The sequence below is a fragment of the Nicrophorus vespilloides genome, unplaced genomic scaffold (genome assembly GCF_001412225.1).
Source record: "Nicrophorus vespilloides isolate i.1.1-1 unplaced genomic scaffold, Nicve_v1.0, whole genome shotgun sequence".
Classification (NCBI taxonomy): Eukaryota; Metazoa; Arthropoda; class Insecta; order Coleoptera; family Silphidae; genus Nicrophorus; species Nicrophorus vespilloides.
In genome coordinates this window covers 266,133-283,868 of record NW_017099791.1, presented here as the reverse complement: position 1 = coordinate 283,868, position 17,736 = coordinate 266,133, and the positions used below count along the sequence as shown (strand labels likewise).

Below are 17,736 nucleotides of genomic sequence, written 5' to 3'. Positions count from 1 at the left end.
TCAATTTTGAGTAAAAAAATTCGAAAATACTATTGTAATAATTTTTTAAATTTTTGTTTTCTGACTTACTCGAAAACTGTGTTATTTACTATATATTTCATTTTTGCATAGGAAGGAGTCTTCTATTGCGCATCTGGTATTATAAGTAATGTTATTTAGTGAGCGAGATATGATGATTTTCTTTCTTAGTTTTAATATCTTTTTTATTTAATTAATTACTCGATTACCAACTAAGATAATTAGATTATTAAACATGCAAATTTAAGAAAAAGTTATGATCTTTCCAATAAGTATAGTGGCAGATTAGTTGTATTTACTTATCGTTTGTTATCAGCTGTCAACTTATTCCTCGTATTACACGGTAGTTTCTTTACACGTTTTTACTTTTACAAGGTTTAAAAAAATAAATGTTGAAAATAACTTAACCCTCGTTTTACACGGTACTTTCTTTACACGTTTTTGCTTTTACACGGATTTCAAAATAAAAGAAATTAAAAAAATGAATGTTGAAAATAACTTATCCTATATGTTTTTGTTCATACTTTCCGATTTATTAGGTTTTACATTCAAAAAGTTACAATTTCGATTTACACGTTTTTCCCAGGAATCAGTATATTTAATAAAGAACTATCATCTTTACACTTTTATAATTTAAAATATTTTTTTCCTTTTATATCTTTATATGTGGATATTTCTGAATTCAAGTCGTAGACCTTTGCCAAAACTTATAATCCAACTCTTGCAATTAAGTTGCTGGCAGTCTGCGAGTATAATTTGCATGAAGCAAGATCCTTCGTTGTAATCCGTTTCGGACGTGTCGTCGGTGCCGCAGGAAGATGCACCCAATTCCTGCGAATGGAAGGAGTTGGATGGGTGGGTATCATTTGCATGAGACGCAAAATGGGATTATAAACATTTATTGTTATATGGCTCGGAGAGTTGGTGGAATTGTTTGGTTTCGGGATTCGCGGATCCGAACCGTTTCCCGGCTGTATCTTATGGGGATTTGATCCGAGAATGGTTTCAATTAAAGTTCCTCCGCTGCGGAACTTCGCTCATTTACATATTTATAAAATTAAATAAATCGACTTTAGACGCTCATACGGAAAGAACTCGTCTCGTTGATGCCGTATAATAGATTTTTTCTTCTTTTTATTTCTTCAAGCTCGACGACAATTTCCAATTGGATTTATTTTTGCAGCGCTCCTTTGAATAGGAAATAATTACGCTTGTGTCGAAGAAAATATACGAGATGATTTGGGTATTTTTCAGCAGTATTCATTTCTATCTAAAGAAAATGCAGATTATTATATAAAATATATTATATTGGATTGTTTCGAGCCAAGTAAAGCCTCAAGTAAAACTTACTTTATATTTATAAGCTAACACAGTAGTAATAAAAAGTGAAGAAATCAACAGATTTACTTACTAATAGAGAAAGTAATGAATTTGATTTTAATTTGCATATTATATAAAATGTGAAGTCTTAAAAAATAATCATTAATTCATTTTATTAGTATAAAGAAATTGTTGCATTTTTTAAAATAATATTTACATTATTTATGTATGCAATAAAGGTTATTTTACTTCTATTATTTGTGAATGAAAAATAATAAATCTGTGATTAATTTAGTAGTCAAAAAGAGAAGAAACTGTTAAATTATTAATAAAATAATAAATTCTAGAAACAACATTAACTGAAGAAATTTATGAAAATAATAAAGACATTTTTACATATATTTTGTTAAAAAAAACTGAAAAAAAGTGAAATTAAACTAAAATAACTGAAGATTTGTACATTTATGAAAATAATAAAAACAATTTCACATACATTTTATTATAAAAAAAAAGTGAAATTTCTTCTTTATGAAAAATTGTGCGTTTCTAAGATTGAAACTAAAATAACTGAAGATTGTTGAGTTATGAAAATAATAGAGACATTTTCATATACATTTTATTAATATAAAAGTGAAACTTCTTCTTTGTGAAAAATTGTGCATTTTTAAGATTGAAACTAAAATATCTGAAGATTGTTGAGTTATGATAATAATAGAGACATTTTTATATACATTTTATTAATATAAAAGTGAAATTTCTTCTGTCTGAAAAAATGTGCTTTTTTAAGATTGAAACTAAAATAAATGAAGATTGCTGAGTTATGAAAATAATAAAGACATTTTCACATACATTTTGATATAATAAATAAATAAAATTAGTTCTTTTTGATAAATTGCGTTTCAGTTACAAATAATACATTTTTTCCTTTCTAAAAAAAATGTATTTTAGTTCAAATCATAAAAATTTGAACTAAAATAATTGAAGATTATTGATTTATGTATATAAATTTACAAAAAAAAAAGATAGAATATAAAATTAAAAAATACTTATTTATACCAAAATTATATTACTCTAATTATTTTATTCTTAAGGACGAAACTGATTATTTAATGTAATTTAATAAAAATAATTAACAGCGGAGCAGAAACTGGCACCGGTATTTCCAAAATGTTAGACAATTGTGGACATATACGAAACTAAACTGTGCTCCAAGACTGAAGGATTTGTGGAGGAACAATGGGAGCAGGTCGGAAGTAAGTTATTGGAAATTCCGGGCGGATGGAGATTAATTATTTGGTTAATTGATTTTCGATGTCTGGGGAGGATGAGGATATGGATGAGGAATAAGGAAGGTTGAAGGAAGGGACGAATGCAAATCCGAGCCGATTAGGAACGTGATTGCTTACGCCTTTCCTCCCATAAATACAAAGTGATCTCCAAACAAATCCATCTTCTGTCGCCTCGCGACACATGAAATGTCGCCGTCTCGACATGATGGAAAAGCGAGCGGCAATCTGACGAACACCCATTTCAATGCAAATCAATGCATTTCGATTTACTTATTAATCATTTGCGCAACGTTAGAAACGAATATAATCAAACGAAATCACATCAAATCGCCGCTTATCAACAACTTTCCCGATTCCATCAAATGTCGTAACAGATTTCTCTTAATAAATTAATTATAATTGACAAAATCAGAAATGTTTCCACTCGCATTAAAACTTCCGCGCGACATCATTCCTTATCTCCATTTATTTGTAGCAAACAACAAAAGTTCTCCAGCTTTATTTTCCCTTCTTCCTGAAGAAGTCAACAATACACGTAACAACAACCGTACTTTACAATAGAATCTCCGAACAAAATGCCTTTAATCCTGTTAAACGCGCAAAAGTTTATTTTGTTTTCTTTTAACTTTCGACATAATTGCTTCTACAATTCCATTCCATTAATTATCTCCTGCTACGCATTCATTCCCGCTCAGAACGAATGCGAAATTGTCCTTGGGATGTTCATAAATTTTGCTTCAAAAGACAAGTTTCAAGATCGATGGTTAATTAGAGCTTAGCAATTAATCAATTTGGATGTAAATGGGGTGGGAAGTTTTGCGTAGTCGCTTTCCAATTTTCGCAGCGAAACTCTTCTTTTCCCACCACCTAACATTCTTCCTCTTCCCCCAAAATACCAAATAGTTTTGGAAACCGCTCGAACAATGCGCTCAGTCAGTCCGGTTTTTACTTCGGGTTCGGTTAGGTTCGCTCTTCGTCACAAAAAATAGAAAATAATCATACTGAAAACGGAAGACGGTCTTCGTGCAACGTCGAAGCGCGTGGTGCCTATTGTGTTATTGTTTATTATTTACGTAATTGCTTTGGCTACGGAAAGAAACAAATGCGCTTACGCCTTTTGTTCGAAACAAAGAAAGAACGTGAGCTATTATTTTATTTTTCCTGCTTACTAGAAACAAATGGATTGTTGTGTGCCGCGTGCGTTCATTTGTTGTTTTCTTCAAATTCGTTGCATGCACAAATCTGATTTGTAAATAATATGACTCGACTGTACAAACGTACAAACGTGAAAAACGAAAGTGTGAAATAACAAAATTTGTCAATTTTATTTTTATTAAAATAATTACAATTTCTTAATATAAAACATAAATAACTTCAAACTATCAAGTAATTTCAATTTAAACCCTAAATCTGTCATAATCCACTTAAATATAATACTTGCATCTAAGTCTAATTACAAGATTAATTGAAAAAAGATCAAATCCATTAGAAATTAATACGTTTGTCAAGTAATAAATATTTTTCGAATCAAAAATTGTTTTGACTATTAGAAAAATGGGTCTATATCGCAAGCCCGACAACCGAAAGACCGTCTATTGAAATCCCAACTGTATCTAAATCCATAATCCCGACAAACATAATCCCGACTATATCAAAATCCGGATTGTATCAAAATCCCGACTATATCGAAAATTAGTACAATAACATTTTTAAATTATTTCGGAGCGTAATCATCTTGTGCTACATTTTTATTATTAATAACAATAAATTATTATGAATTTATTTGATTTTGTTGAATTATTCATAATAAACCTTAACATTATGAAATAATCTCAAATACAATTAAATTATTAATTTTTATTATTTATTATTAAGATATAGTCGGGTTACAGTCGGGATTTCAAACGTCGGGATTTCGAACGTCGGGAATTTGATTGACGGTATTTCGTTTGTCGGGCTTGCGATTGCCAACGTAGAAAAATACTATATAATAGCAAAAAAGAAAATATTTTTGTATAATACTTAGATATAGGAAGATTAACACAAGATTAACAGAAAAAACATTACGTCCACAAAACTTAAAATGTGAAAATTTCTGCTAAACGATTTTATGGAATAAAAATTGTTAACAAAACAATTCATTAAGTTTTGATTACATAATAATGTACATAATCTACTAGAGTATACAGAATAGATTTTTTTATTTCAAGTTGTTTGTAAAAGTATATTAAATTTAAAAAATAGTTTATGTAATTTTCACATTTTTTTAGTAACATTCCTACAACTTCTCAAACTCATACTTTGAGTAATATATTTCATTACATAAAAAAATAGTAACTCAAAACAATCATAAACTGCTAAAGTATTATGAAAAAAAAAGGGGAAAAATCAATATTGTTTTAAATTAAAGCAATTTTTCTATGAAAATATAATAAATTAAAAAATATATATATATAATCAATTATATTTAATTAAAAAGTATACAATTTCTTAATAAATTAAATATTTTTTTATAAAAAAGATTACATTAAAATTCATACCTCTTTTCAAACTGATGTTTTTAATAATATATTTTCAGTGATTTTCATAGAGTTGGTCACCTTGGGGGACAGATCAGTACTGTTTGTTTTTCTACATATACCCATTGTTTGGGGGGTCGCGGACCAAAAAAATTGAGAATCACTGTAGTATAAACCATAACGAAAAAAATCAACAAGTTTTAAATATTATTCATATTTTTTTTTGTAAAATGTAAAAAATTATCAAATTTAATTAATATTGATGCTATTTCTTAATAAATTAAATAATATTCACAAAGGGATTGCATTCAATTAAAAATCATACAACTACTTATACTCGTACTTGAAACAAATGCAATTAAATTAACTAAGATTATTAAAATTTTCTTGAAAATGTACGTGGTAAATCTAGATAAGCCATACCATCAGATGTTGTATCAGTTGACAAGTTGACTGATTTAGTTGTCTAGAAATTTAGGAATTTCTGGCTGCTCAAAGAGTTAAAGTAGGCTGTGTTAGTTCAAAACTACCATAATTTACTAAAATATAATGAAAAATAAACAACAAATTTTCACTAATATTAAAATAAGGGCAAGTTTTCAAAGAATTTCAAATAATGTACACAATTAAATTAACTAAATATCATTAATATACCCCAAGTATAATACTTAAGTATATATAAAAACACAAATAATTACAAACAATCTAGTAATCAAAAATTGTTACTATTATCATTACATTTTCTTAACATTATTTATTTGTATATTTCTTAAAATTTGATATATATATATATTAATAAACAAGGAAGTGTTTTGAAGCCCATGTTTGGTTCACTGTTAATGTACGTGCGCCCGGGGTTAATAGTCTTTTACGAATCGTACGGCAATGCAAAAAATCAATAACAATGGATGGTACGCGCTATACGTAAGGTGCGTTTAACATTCAGGATCATAGTTGGAAAGCTTTGATTCATCGGCGACGAATGATGGAAACGAAGAAGAACATTTGACTCATTCGGAAATCACGTATGGAAGTGAGTCAAGCGCCATTCAGATACATTATGGATGATCAAGAATTGGAGTATGGTCATCCTTTGGCCCAGAACACGTCCAAAATCGGACATAGCTTTAGTACATTATCATAATTGTTACAGCAATAATCGTGCCTCGGGTATGGAAACTCATAACTTCAATTAGATAGAATTGTAAATTACAGCAAACGTGAATCATTGCTGAAACTAGGATTAAGTAAATAGAATAATAGACAAAATTCCCTATTCAAACAAACAAATAATTTCCATTTTTTTTTTTAATATTTTATACCAACAAAAATTGTATCCGATTTAATGGATTAGCAAAAAAAATGTTCATACAAATGAAAATACATTTGCGGCAAATCAATTAATATAATAACAATGACGTTATTGTTGTTTTATTCATTCAATTGTGCGGGTTTGAATCCGTTTCAAATCCGACCGCAATAAGCCACCCTCCGCCAACCCCTAAAAACCCGAGATTTCCATTTGCACAGCATTAATTGCTGCCTGAATAATTACCGATCCGCTGTTATTGATAAAGTGAAATTATATTTAGTTACAAATTTGCGTTTGCAAGAATTTAAAACAAAAAAAAACAGCATGGGAATTCCAATTACTTTTGCACGTTTTTTACGGTTCCTGCGTGTATTTTTAAAAGTGTTTTCTTTCGTTCGACGTCCCCCCTTTTACGACTTCCACTTACTTCCTTATTTATTCTGATCTTGTTTCCATCGATAAACTCCGCACACGAAACGTTTGCTTCAATTAAATTAAGAGGTTTTATAATAAAGCGTTATGTAAATATGAAATAATATGTGTGAAATAAACTTATTAAATTATACAAGTAATACCTCGCATAGTGCGGCTTCGATCAGTCCAGATTCACTAAAGTCTAACGAATTAATACACATTATTGTTTTTTTTGTGCAATTTATTTTTATGCGGTTTTAATGTCCTCGATTAATCCGGTTTCAAACAGTTTTTTCATATTGTTAAAATCTTTTATCTACACTATGCAATATATTTCTGTACTTATAAAAAAGGATATAAGTAAAGAATATTAAATGAAATAAACAAAGTATTAATGAATGAATTTCCAGAAATCTATGAAAAACGCTTTTGACTCTGAAGAGATATGAAAGTTAAATATAATTTTTTGAATTGAAAATCGTTTTATTTTAAATGTTTTATTAAGAAATTGTAAATCTACGTAAAAAGTATGGATAATTTCAAAAACAATCATTAAATTAGTGCACTAATTATGTTTCAAATGAATTAGTTTTATAAAAAGTTATGTAAAATTGCATTATTTGTATAAATAATAAAAAAAACAAATTTTTAACAATATTCAAACAAATTAGAAGTAAATAAAGTTTCTATTAGTTACTTGACATGTTTTTGATTGTATGTTGATGTAAATCTATGAAATATTTAAGGATAATTCCAAAAAACAGCAAATTAATGCACTAATTGTGTTGTAATTATGAACATTTATGTTTTCATTAGTAAAAATTTGAATTAAACATATTTAATTAATATGAGGAAAAAATGCAATAATATCTATTATATAGATATGTAAATAAATATGAAATACTAAAATTATTTTATGATAAAGCGTATTTCTAAGTGCTTTTAAGAAATTGTAATTATAAGTATGAATTATGGATAATTCCAAGAAACTAATCGCTAATCACTTTCTCTATAATTTCCACAAAACGTGATTGATACAGTCGTCAAGTTGATGTTAGTTGCAACTCAGATTTAGCTTCGGTTCGTGCTTCGAAAAGTACAACTGTGAATCGATTTCCATAAATAATCCTATTATTTTATTTTTTCGTAGGTAAGCAAGCACCAAACGAGACGATAGCAGCCGATAACAAAGTTTGCTCATACCGTTTTATCGTTCCTCTTATCGCGTACCACTTATTAAAGTGTACGTGTAACTGCCTGTGAACAGGTTCAAAAATTTTCGCTAGAGAAACCCGAAGTGTTTTTTTTTTGTTATTGTTTTCTTGCTTGGGTGTTCCTCCTTCTTTTTTCCATTTTACAAATAAGTGAAGTTCTTATCCGAAATGGGAGAAAAGTACAAAATGCAATTGGCCATCAAGAACATCCGGCTAAGGAAAGTAAGTTTGATTATCGCTAAGCAACCGTTGATAATTGATTGATAACAGTTATCGAAGAATGCGCATTTCGTTCTTGTCATTCGATTGTTTTACTAATAGTAACATGTACTCATTCATTGGAATTTCCTTTTAGTGTTATGAATTGTCAATCTAACAGTCTCTATTCGTCTAGAATTTCATCTCTATTAATCCTGATTTGGTAAATTATATAATTCACCCAACTCTAAATCCACGCGTTGCTTAACTTTCGTAAACTATGAAATAGCAATTACTTGATGTGACTTTTTTCTTAATTGTAATCATAATTATTCTTAACCAGAAGTTATTTTACTTTCATTAAGCTATGATTTACATGTAACTAAAAAAATAATATTATTTTAATAAATAAATAAAAATGAATACGTTATTTTTTTTAAATCGTTAAAAATATTTATAAATATTGAAAACATTTTATTTTATTTGCTAAGTCTTTTCATAATTGAATGTAAGAATTGCAAAGAAAATGTGAAACATAATTCTAATTTCTCCTCGTTAAAATGCAATCAATTCGATATTTACTTGAGGAATTTTCACTTTTCTTACTGATCATGTATAATTTTGTGAAAATAAGTAAACATGTTAATAATTCACTGTTTATATCATTATTAATATAAATATTCTTAACAAAAATGTTTTTTTGTAATAAAGAATAATTGCACAAAGAAAAATCAAAATAAAATATAATATAAAATATAACACCAGCGTTTCTCAACCTATGGGTCGCGAAATGACAGCTGTCATCTTGCGTCAAATTTTATGAATGAGTACAGTTGGATAAGATTCCAGAAGCAATCAAAATTTGGTCGAAACTTTTTTTTTGTGATTATAAACAATTGGGATGTAATTTTGAGGTTCAAAAACACTAATAGATAATTTAATTTGTTTTTTTTATCTATATCTATAGAGTCTATATCGAAATCCAGACAGTATCAAAATCCCCACAACCATAATCTCGACAGTATTAAAATTCCGACAGAATCTTTTATTATTTAATATAGACTTATTTATAAGAAACCTTAACAATTTGAAATAATCTAAAATAAAATTAGATTATTAATTGTTGTTATTTATTATTAATAACAATTTATTATTAATTGGGGATTTTAGCCGAGCGAATAATAAACAAAACCACTCAGGTGAAATTCCGTGAAAACGTTTAATCATCATTATAAACCCTACACCTAATCACAACACCCACCCCGTAATAATAATAATTTAATTCGCAAATGGAGGATTTTGGGGATTATGGTTGTCGGGATTTTTATTGTCAGGATTTCGATTGCCAACATGGTTGTGAAAGGTGGCAACACACCATGAAGCTTGCCAGGAAAGCTGGCTTTTGGGGAGTTTAGCATGGAGAAAACAGTATAAGTTTAAGAAACGTAGGGTAAGGAGAAAGTCTAGTTTTATGTATCGTAGTATAGGGAAATGTAAGAATATAAGTAGGAAACAAACGTCAAATGTCAAACTATTTCTTAATTCACCTGCGCAACTTAGTCCTTCATCAAACAAAAAAGTATAATATTTATCTTTTATTTGTTTAGCTAAAGAATTTTGCATATTCAAGATACGTCCGATTTCTTTATGCAGAATCATTGAAATGTGCTTTAAAAGTTGTTTCACGAAGGGTGTGTTTTTTTTGCAAAAGGGTTGAAAACGGCGGTGTTGCAGTGAATCACGCTTTTGAGACAATGTCGATAAATGCAGGTGCAAATATGCCGACGATGTTAGTGAATCACGCAATTAGTATTCAGGTGCGAGGAGTCAATAAAAGCCGGCTCCTAGTCGGGCCATTCCGAAGGCGGAGTGCGAGGAGCCAAAAACAGCATTGTTAACGTTTAACTTAACGATTATTGCCGAAAGTCCCGGAAATTCCTTTAAAGCGACGGTCCATTTCCATCTAAATTATCATCCGCCCATAATCAAAGCCACTGCATTCGCATCCTGACTAATTGAATCCTGGCGCAACTATCCACTTAAAAAAAGGATAGCACAAATCGATTTCGTTATATAAACACACAATAATTATTACTTTTGTAACAATTCAATGAATCCTTACAAATTGAGCGTTTTAAAACTTTCGTTAAAAATCAATTGTATTAGAATTAAGTTTATTAAATATTAAAATTAATGAAGGCCAATCTTTGAATCGTTTTTCTTTTGTACAAATTTGAATATTTATATTGTAAAACAATGTCTGTAACAAACATTTATGTGGATTTTTTTTCTTTATTATTTACAGTTTTTTTTTATTTATATGGATTTTGAGATAATGTTGTCTGACCTAAAGTTTACGACAAATAATACTTTTACAACAACAACAAAAAACGTCAATTACACAGCAATTACAATTTAAATAACATTTGTAAACAGATTTCGAGATAGGTCTACATCCTAAATTTAATTATTTTATGGAGATAGAGAGAGAATGTGAATAAAAAAAGCTTTTGCACTCTTCAGTCGATGTGTGTGTATTAATTAATCCGCGATTTATTCGGGTGCGTTTGACGGATTTTAATTAATTATTATGTACGTGTATGTGAACACGATTGGATTTTACACTTCAAGCTCCTTTTACTGGTGTCCCTATTAAAATTCATTGATTGATCCACATCATCCAATAACTTTTTGTAACAATTCTACATATCAATACTTCGAGCTACAATGTTTCATTACATACTTTACTATTTATTTTATAAAACTTTTGTTACAAGTCGATTTTAATGTAACAACATAATTTTTTTTACTACAAATTTAATTAATTTATAAGTTTTTTAAACTTTCATTAAACGACATTTTTACCAAATTTCAATTGAAATTTATTCACTTCACCAAAAACTTTTCTAATGATTCAATACCTATCATTACTTCATAACATTTATGTTTACATTTTCTTTACAAATTAAATTAATAATTATCACATAATTCTATTAAAATTCATCATTTACTTTCACCAAATTTTGTAACAAATCTATCAATAATTAACTTTCGTTAAAACTTAGTTTTATTAGGTCAAAGTTCCTAATGAAATTTATTGATTTATCTACATCACCAATCTATTTTATACAATTCAATGAATATCAATATTAAACTTTTTAACCTGTTTTTTTACTACAAATTTAAATATTTACTTTGTAAAACATTCGAAAAACTCATTCATTGATTGATTCACTTTAATAAATTTTGCAACAATTATATGAATACTTAACATTGGAACTACAATATTTCACTACATTGTTTTACTATTTATTTTGTAAAAATTTCGTTAAAAGTCGATTTTATTAAAAGAATAATACACGTCACTTTTGTAACAACTTTAATTGTTGTTATTAGAACAACTTTTATAACATATTTCTATTGAAATGTATACACTTCACCAATAACAATTCAATACATTTATGTTTAAATTTTGATTACAAATATAATTATTTACCTATTGAAACTTGCGATAAAAGTTGATTTTATTAAATTAATAATTATCACATAATTCTATTTAAATTCATCCATTATTGAATTACTTACCAATAGTTAATAACATTTGTGTTTAAATTTTATTTATTTATTACGCTTTTAAACTTTTGTTAAAAGTTTAATTTCTATTTAAATTCATTGATTGATTTACATCACCTAATACATTTTGTAACAAATCTATCAGCAACTAACAATCTAGCGTAAATTTGAACTACAACGTTTAAAAACTTTCGTTAAAACTTAATTGTATTATTATTAAATCATTCATTGATTGATTCACATCTTTTAATAAGTTGTGACAATCGACCGTAAATTTTTAACTATTTATGTTTTAATTTGTATAATTTAAATTCATGTTTTTAATCTTTCATTAAAACTCAATATTATTAATACAATGTTTACTAAATATCATTAACTTTCGTTAAAAGTAGATTTTATTAGAATAATATTTCTATTGAAATTCTTTGATTGATTCACATCACCTTTTACAACAGTTGTATCAATACTTAACATTTCAACGTACATTTTGAAGAAAATTACGTTTTAAAAGTTTGATAAAAAGTCTGAAGAAAAATTTCAGTAATGACATACAGTTTATTATGTATAACGATTTTAGTGTGATAATATTGTCTAACGTATTTTTTAACACTAACTTTTTTACCAACTCTACCTATTAATACACAATTTATAACGTTAATTTTTACTACAATTTTAAATATTTATGTTGTAAATCATTTGATAAAACTTTAATTTTGTTAGAACAATTACTGATTTTAATGTGATAATGTTGTCTGACCTAAAGTTTACGATTTTCATTCATTTTTCCAATTATTATTTAATAAGAACAGAATTTTTTCTGGATTATAGGTACAATTATCAATAATTATACAAATTTATATTTTTCATCCTTAATTGTTAGTAGATTTTATAAGAGCAATATCTATCATTAATTTAGAGTGAAAAATGTACGTTTGTGACTGAAAGTTTTATAATATTATATAAGATAATTTTAGTATAACTCAAAGATTTTTTTAAACAAATCTACTTATTAATACTGAGTGTAAATGTTTACTATATTCATTTATATACGTTATAAACTCCGATTTTATTAGAACAATGTTTATCACATAAATTGTAGTGGAAAATTTTATGTTATAACTTACAGTTTATATACATAATAACGATTTTGCTGTGTGATAATATTGTAAAGTTTATGACTTTCATAACGTATTGCACATTTTCAATTTTTCTTTATCAATAACTTTTGCAACTTCCGCAAAAGTTTGAAAACAAATTTACATTTTAAAACATTGGCTAAAACTTTATTTATCACAAATGTAGTGTGGAAAATTTACTGTTATGACTTGAAATTTATTATGTAAGATAATTTTAGTGTAATAATGTTGTCCGACGCAAAGTTTACGACTTTTATGACGTATTGCACATTCTCAATTTTTTATAGTGTTTATCCGTTTATTACTTATTATCATATCTAATTATAATTTTCTCAATGCAATTCAAAGCAAATCTTAATTTATTTTGATTATATTTGTAAATAAAAGTCAATAAGAAATGTAATTTACTCATGTATTTATAGTAAAATTTATGGTAAAATGAAGACGATTTAAAAATAATTAGAAAATTTTTAAAGTTGTAAAAAAAATTCTAACTTATATTCAAAAATAAGTAAAATCTTTCTTCAGCAGATTGTGGAAGAATTTAATTGGAAGTATCCAAACACGAAGCGTAAAACTCCGGTATCTAAGCTTTGGTTTTAAGAAAATTAAAGTCAAATTCTACTCTTCTACTTTCTATAATTTTGAGATAATGATGATGTCTAAAATTATAATTGTTTTTTGTTGTAGGTTATAGCCTTCATATGTGGCCTCATCGTTATAATATTAATGATAATGGGGTTGGCATCGACGGATTGGCTGATGGCAGATGGTTGGAGACAAGGATTGTTCATGCATTGCATTGAGAAAGGAGCGGAGTATCCTCTTCCATTCAACATGCAGGAACCACCGGGATGCTACCAAGCAAGAGAAGCACGTGAGTATCTATATACTACATATGTGTATGCATGCACAGTGATAGAGAGCATTTACAGTTTAATTCAATACAAACTTCTAAATTAGATGGATTTCAATACGGAATTTACATAGCATTTCGAGCTGAAAACAAACTTTAGATTTAATTATATCAAGTGCGGTAATGTATGCTTCATGCATTATTAATTCAAAACAATCGACTTGCATTTAATGACATGACCTCGCATGGTAATATTTGATATAGTTTAGTATGGATGAAATTTGAACGATTCATATATTAATTTATTTCAATTTAAAATAACTTTATTATTATAAATAATTTATTTTCTGTGTCTGCTGGATGCTTTAAGCCGATTCTAATGTTAATTGATTTAATTGATTATATCATACAATTTTTGACAGCTGTCTCCTTACCTCAAATGCGACAACTTTAATTTCGCATTTAACATTTAAGACATTCAATTGATTATATCATAAAAATTTTGACAGCTGTCTCCTTACGTCAAAGGTGACATCTGTAATTTTGCATTTAATATTTAAGATATTCAATTGATTATATCATTCAATTTTTGACAACTGTCTCCTGATTTCAAATATGACAGCTGTAATTTTGCATTTGAGACATTCAATTAATTATAACATACAATTTTTGACAGCTGTCTCCTTACGTCAAAGGTGACAGCTGTCATTTCGCATAGAATATTATATTACTTAAACAATAAGTAAAATTAAGTTAAATATTAATTACTCCAATTTAATTTGACTTTATTATTAGTAGTAGTAATAGTTAATAATAAAATTACAAGAATTATTTTTTATTATTTGTGTGTGTATGATGTGAAGTTATGTACTTAACAAACCTATTGAAATGTTAATCGCGGTTTCAGCTTATATACGAGCAGCGGCTGCCCTTTGTGTCATAACACTGTTATCGGATTTGGTGGCAACTGTCGCAACTGGATTGGGATTGAGGACGAAAGAGCATCACACGAAATATAAATACTACAGATTCGCCGTGATCGTAATGGGATTGGCATGTAAGTTATAACGAATTCATACGTAGAATCCCCCCGTATAATTAATTCATCCAATTTCCAGTGGTCTCCATATTGATTGCGCTCATTATTTATCCCGTCTGCTTCGCCGCTGAACTCACCTTTGGTAAGTTAAATTTGCAATTAAAAAAACTTGAATAAAAAATTTAAATAAATATTTATTACTATTAGCAGTAGATTACATTTTTGTATGGTTTTGAAAATCTTTTCTCTTTGACAATAAGATTCATCCCAATTTACAAGACAATTTTTAGAAAGAAAAAAAATATCTTTAATTTTTATTTATGACCATAACTGTTCAGTGAATGAACAAACTCTACCAAATATATAAAATTAACTTGAATCAAAAACTATTATTACGTCAAAATAATATTTATTTTATTATTTATTTCCCTATAATGTCAATATCATCATTTCTGGAAGCAGCATTCAGTCAATATTCACTAGTTTCTTTATGATCATTTTACGAATTATTATCAATCTCTTAAAAAAGCATCATTAAATTGTGAATGTGATCTGAATTTAGAAGAAATACTATCGAAATACTATACATTTTTTGACAGCTGTCACCTTTGACGTAAGTCTACAACACAAATTAAAATATTCGTTATAATCTTACGAATTTAAATTTATAACGAATTGAATTTTATTAAATTTACTTTAACTTCGATTTTCACTGGTATTCAAAAGTTGGTTTAGTTTAAAAGAGGTAAATTCAGGGAATCTCATCTCAGGCACAGATTGATTTACTGGTGGTAAATTTGTTGGAAGCTAAGAAGTATATTTCAATGTAAATTAAACACCTTTACGAGAAAAGTTTTTGCAGCGAATTAATTACAATTTATTGTTATAGCTACGAATCTTTTAAAATCAATATCTAAATTTCAAAATGTTTGTTTTCAAAATTTTCATACTTGCACTAATATTCAGATAATAGTTAATAAATTTACATAAATATTCTGAAATAAATAAGTGCAGAAACTGAATTTAATTTCATTCCAAATATTAGAAAGTGCATACAATAAAAAAAGTACTTTTGTCTTGACTAATTTTAGATTGATATAAAAATGCAGACGACCACAGAATTTTACGACTTTCAAAGCCGTCTACTAACGAGGTTGCACTGTAGTATTTAGAACTATAGGAACTGATATATTAACATAAATGTTTTGAATTGGGGCACCGAGGAAAAATTCTGATATATTAAGGGCGCCGTAAACCGAAAAAGTTTGGGAACCCCCGATTTAGAAGAAAAGGTACCTCAAAACCACTGACTTAGCTACCGCATATCAAAGGTTTACAATGCAGAAAGGCCCTTTGAAGACTTTGAGGCTCGTCGTCATCTTCTTATCCATGTATAAATATTAAAATTTGCAAATATTAAAGCGCACGACAACTTTTATTCGATCAGAGCTCCAATATAGTATTAGTGCAGGGGCCCCAAACTTAACTGTCCGCCTCTACTTTGGATAATTAAACTGAGAATAACAAGGGAGAGGGGCCCTCATACCATGCGGAAGGGGCCGATATTTCTAGCTTCATCAATGATCAAAACTATTGAGTGTTAACATACGTTCTGTCCGTTTTTCTAAATTAAGAGAATAGGAGGACACAACAACAGAAAATTACAGCAAATTAGTCACTAATTATCAGTTAGTCACTATTCTCCTTTATTATTCAGAACTTCTTCCCAACGAAAATAAAAACGTGTTGAAAGAGACTTTTTCTACTTGTAATTCCATTTTGAAGGCGTGCAATTCAATAAAATAATGGTTGTAACGTAAAAGTAAACACAATATCTTGTAGAGCAGAATATTTTCCTTCGAATAACGTATAACCGTTACCATTTTGTTTATACTTTTGGCGCCTAATTGGTTATACGAATAAAATATAAGTTCGTTTAACATTAAATTGTTTCATTAGTAAATAATTCAAGAAATACTAAAGACTACAGACTTTGCTGCATATCTATTTGCTTCTTTTACCATCATTCCGAAAATCATTATTCAGTAATTGTAGGAGGGCATTAAAAGACTTCAATTTGACTCTATTTTTTTCAAAACCTAATCGTTGATCCCATAATTTACTGTCAATTTTCCCATGCTTTTAGACGAATTTGTTTTATCACTTGTGGAGAATAAGGTTTTACAAATAATTTATTAATATATCTGTAGAACATTCGCTTGAAGTATTGGCAAATTCTTAAAAATAAAATGTATTTTTTTCTTTATAATTTAAAACTTTACTAGTTATTATTTTTACTGCGTAATTAATTGAAAATTCTTAAATAAACTTTAGACGTCTGTTTTTTTTTCTGCAGTTTGATGATTGTATTTGTTTTAATGTTGCTTTGTTTTTTAGGCAATCGTTTGATATGGGAATTCGGATGGGCGTATGGGGTTGGATGGGGGGCGGCGATATTCCTCTTCGGTGGCGTTGTCCTCCTGATGTGCGACAAGGAGAGCGAAGAAATCTACTACAAGGAGAGGAAAATAGTGCACGACAACGACTCGCGTGCCTAGTGGCCACATAGTCTGCCCGATGTTGTTCTCTGATCATAAGAGATCATAACGCGCTTCTCTCGAGTGCCGCGTGCTTGAATGCCTGTTGATGGATGCCTGCAGATCGAATGAATGAGTATAAACAAACAAAAACAATATATATATATACACAAACACAACATAAACATTTATATATCATTGTACACCAATTATGAAGCTAGTACAATATTGGTATACAAATGTGAATGGACAATTGCGTATATATGTGGACCTGGTTGATAAGCGAGAAAAAAAAAACAGAAACGTTTCAC

The 17,736-nt window shown here is 28.2% G+C and overlaps 1 protein-coding gene across 4 annotated transcripts in view; it reads left to right on the top strand.

Annotated features, from left to right (window-relative positions):
* Positions 1-17,730, top strand: part of LOC108565626 (transmembrane protein 47) — a 111,579-nt gene extending 93,849 nt beyond the window's left edge. For 3 of the 4 annotated variants that reach the window (XM_017925181.1, XM_017925180.1, XM_017925183.1), the window contains 4 exons: positions 13,684-13,870; positions 14,757-14,906; positions 14,968-15,030; positions 17,286-17,730. In XM_017925181.1, coding sequence (XP_017780670.1) covers positions 13,684-13,870; positions 14,757-14,906; positions 14,968-15,030; positions 17,286-17,446 — 561 coding nt within the window. In that variant the 3' untranslated portion in view covers positions 17,447-17,730. Of the gene's footprint in view, positions 1-8,164; positions 8,309-13,683; positions 13,871-14,756; positions 14,907-14,967; positions 15,031-17,285 lie in introns of those variants that run through there. The other variant, XM_017925182.1, reaches the window with a different exon arrangement.
* The last annotated feature ends 6 nt before the right edge of the window (positions 17,731-17,736 follow it).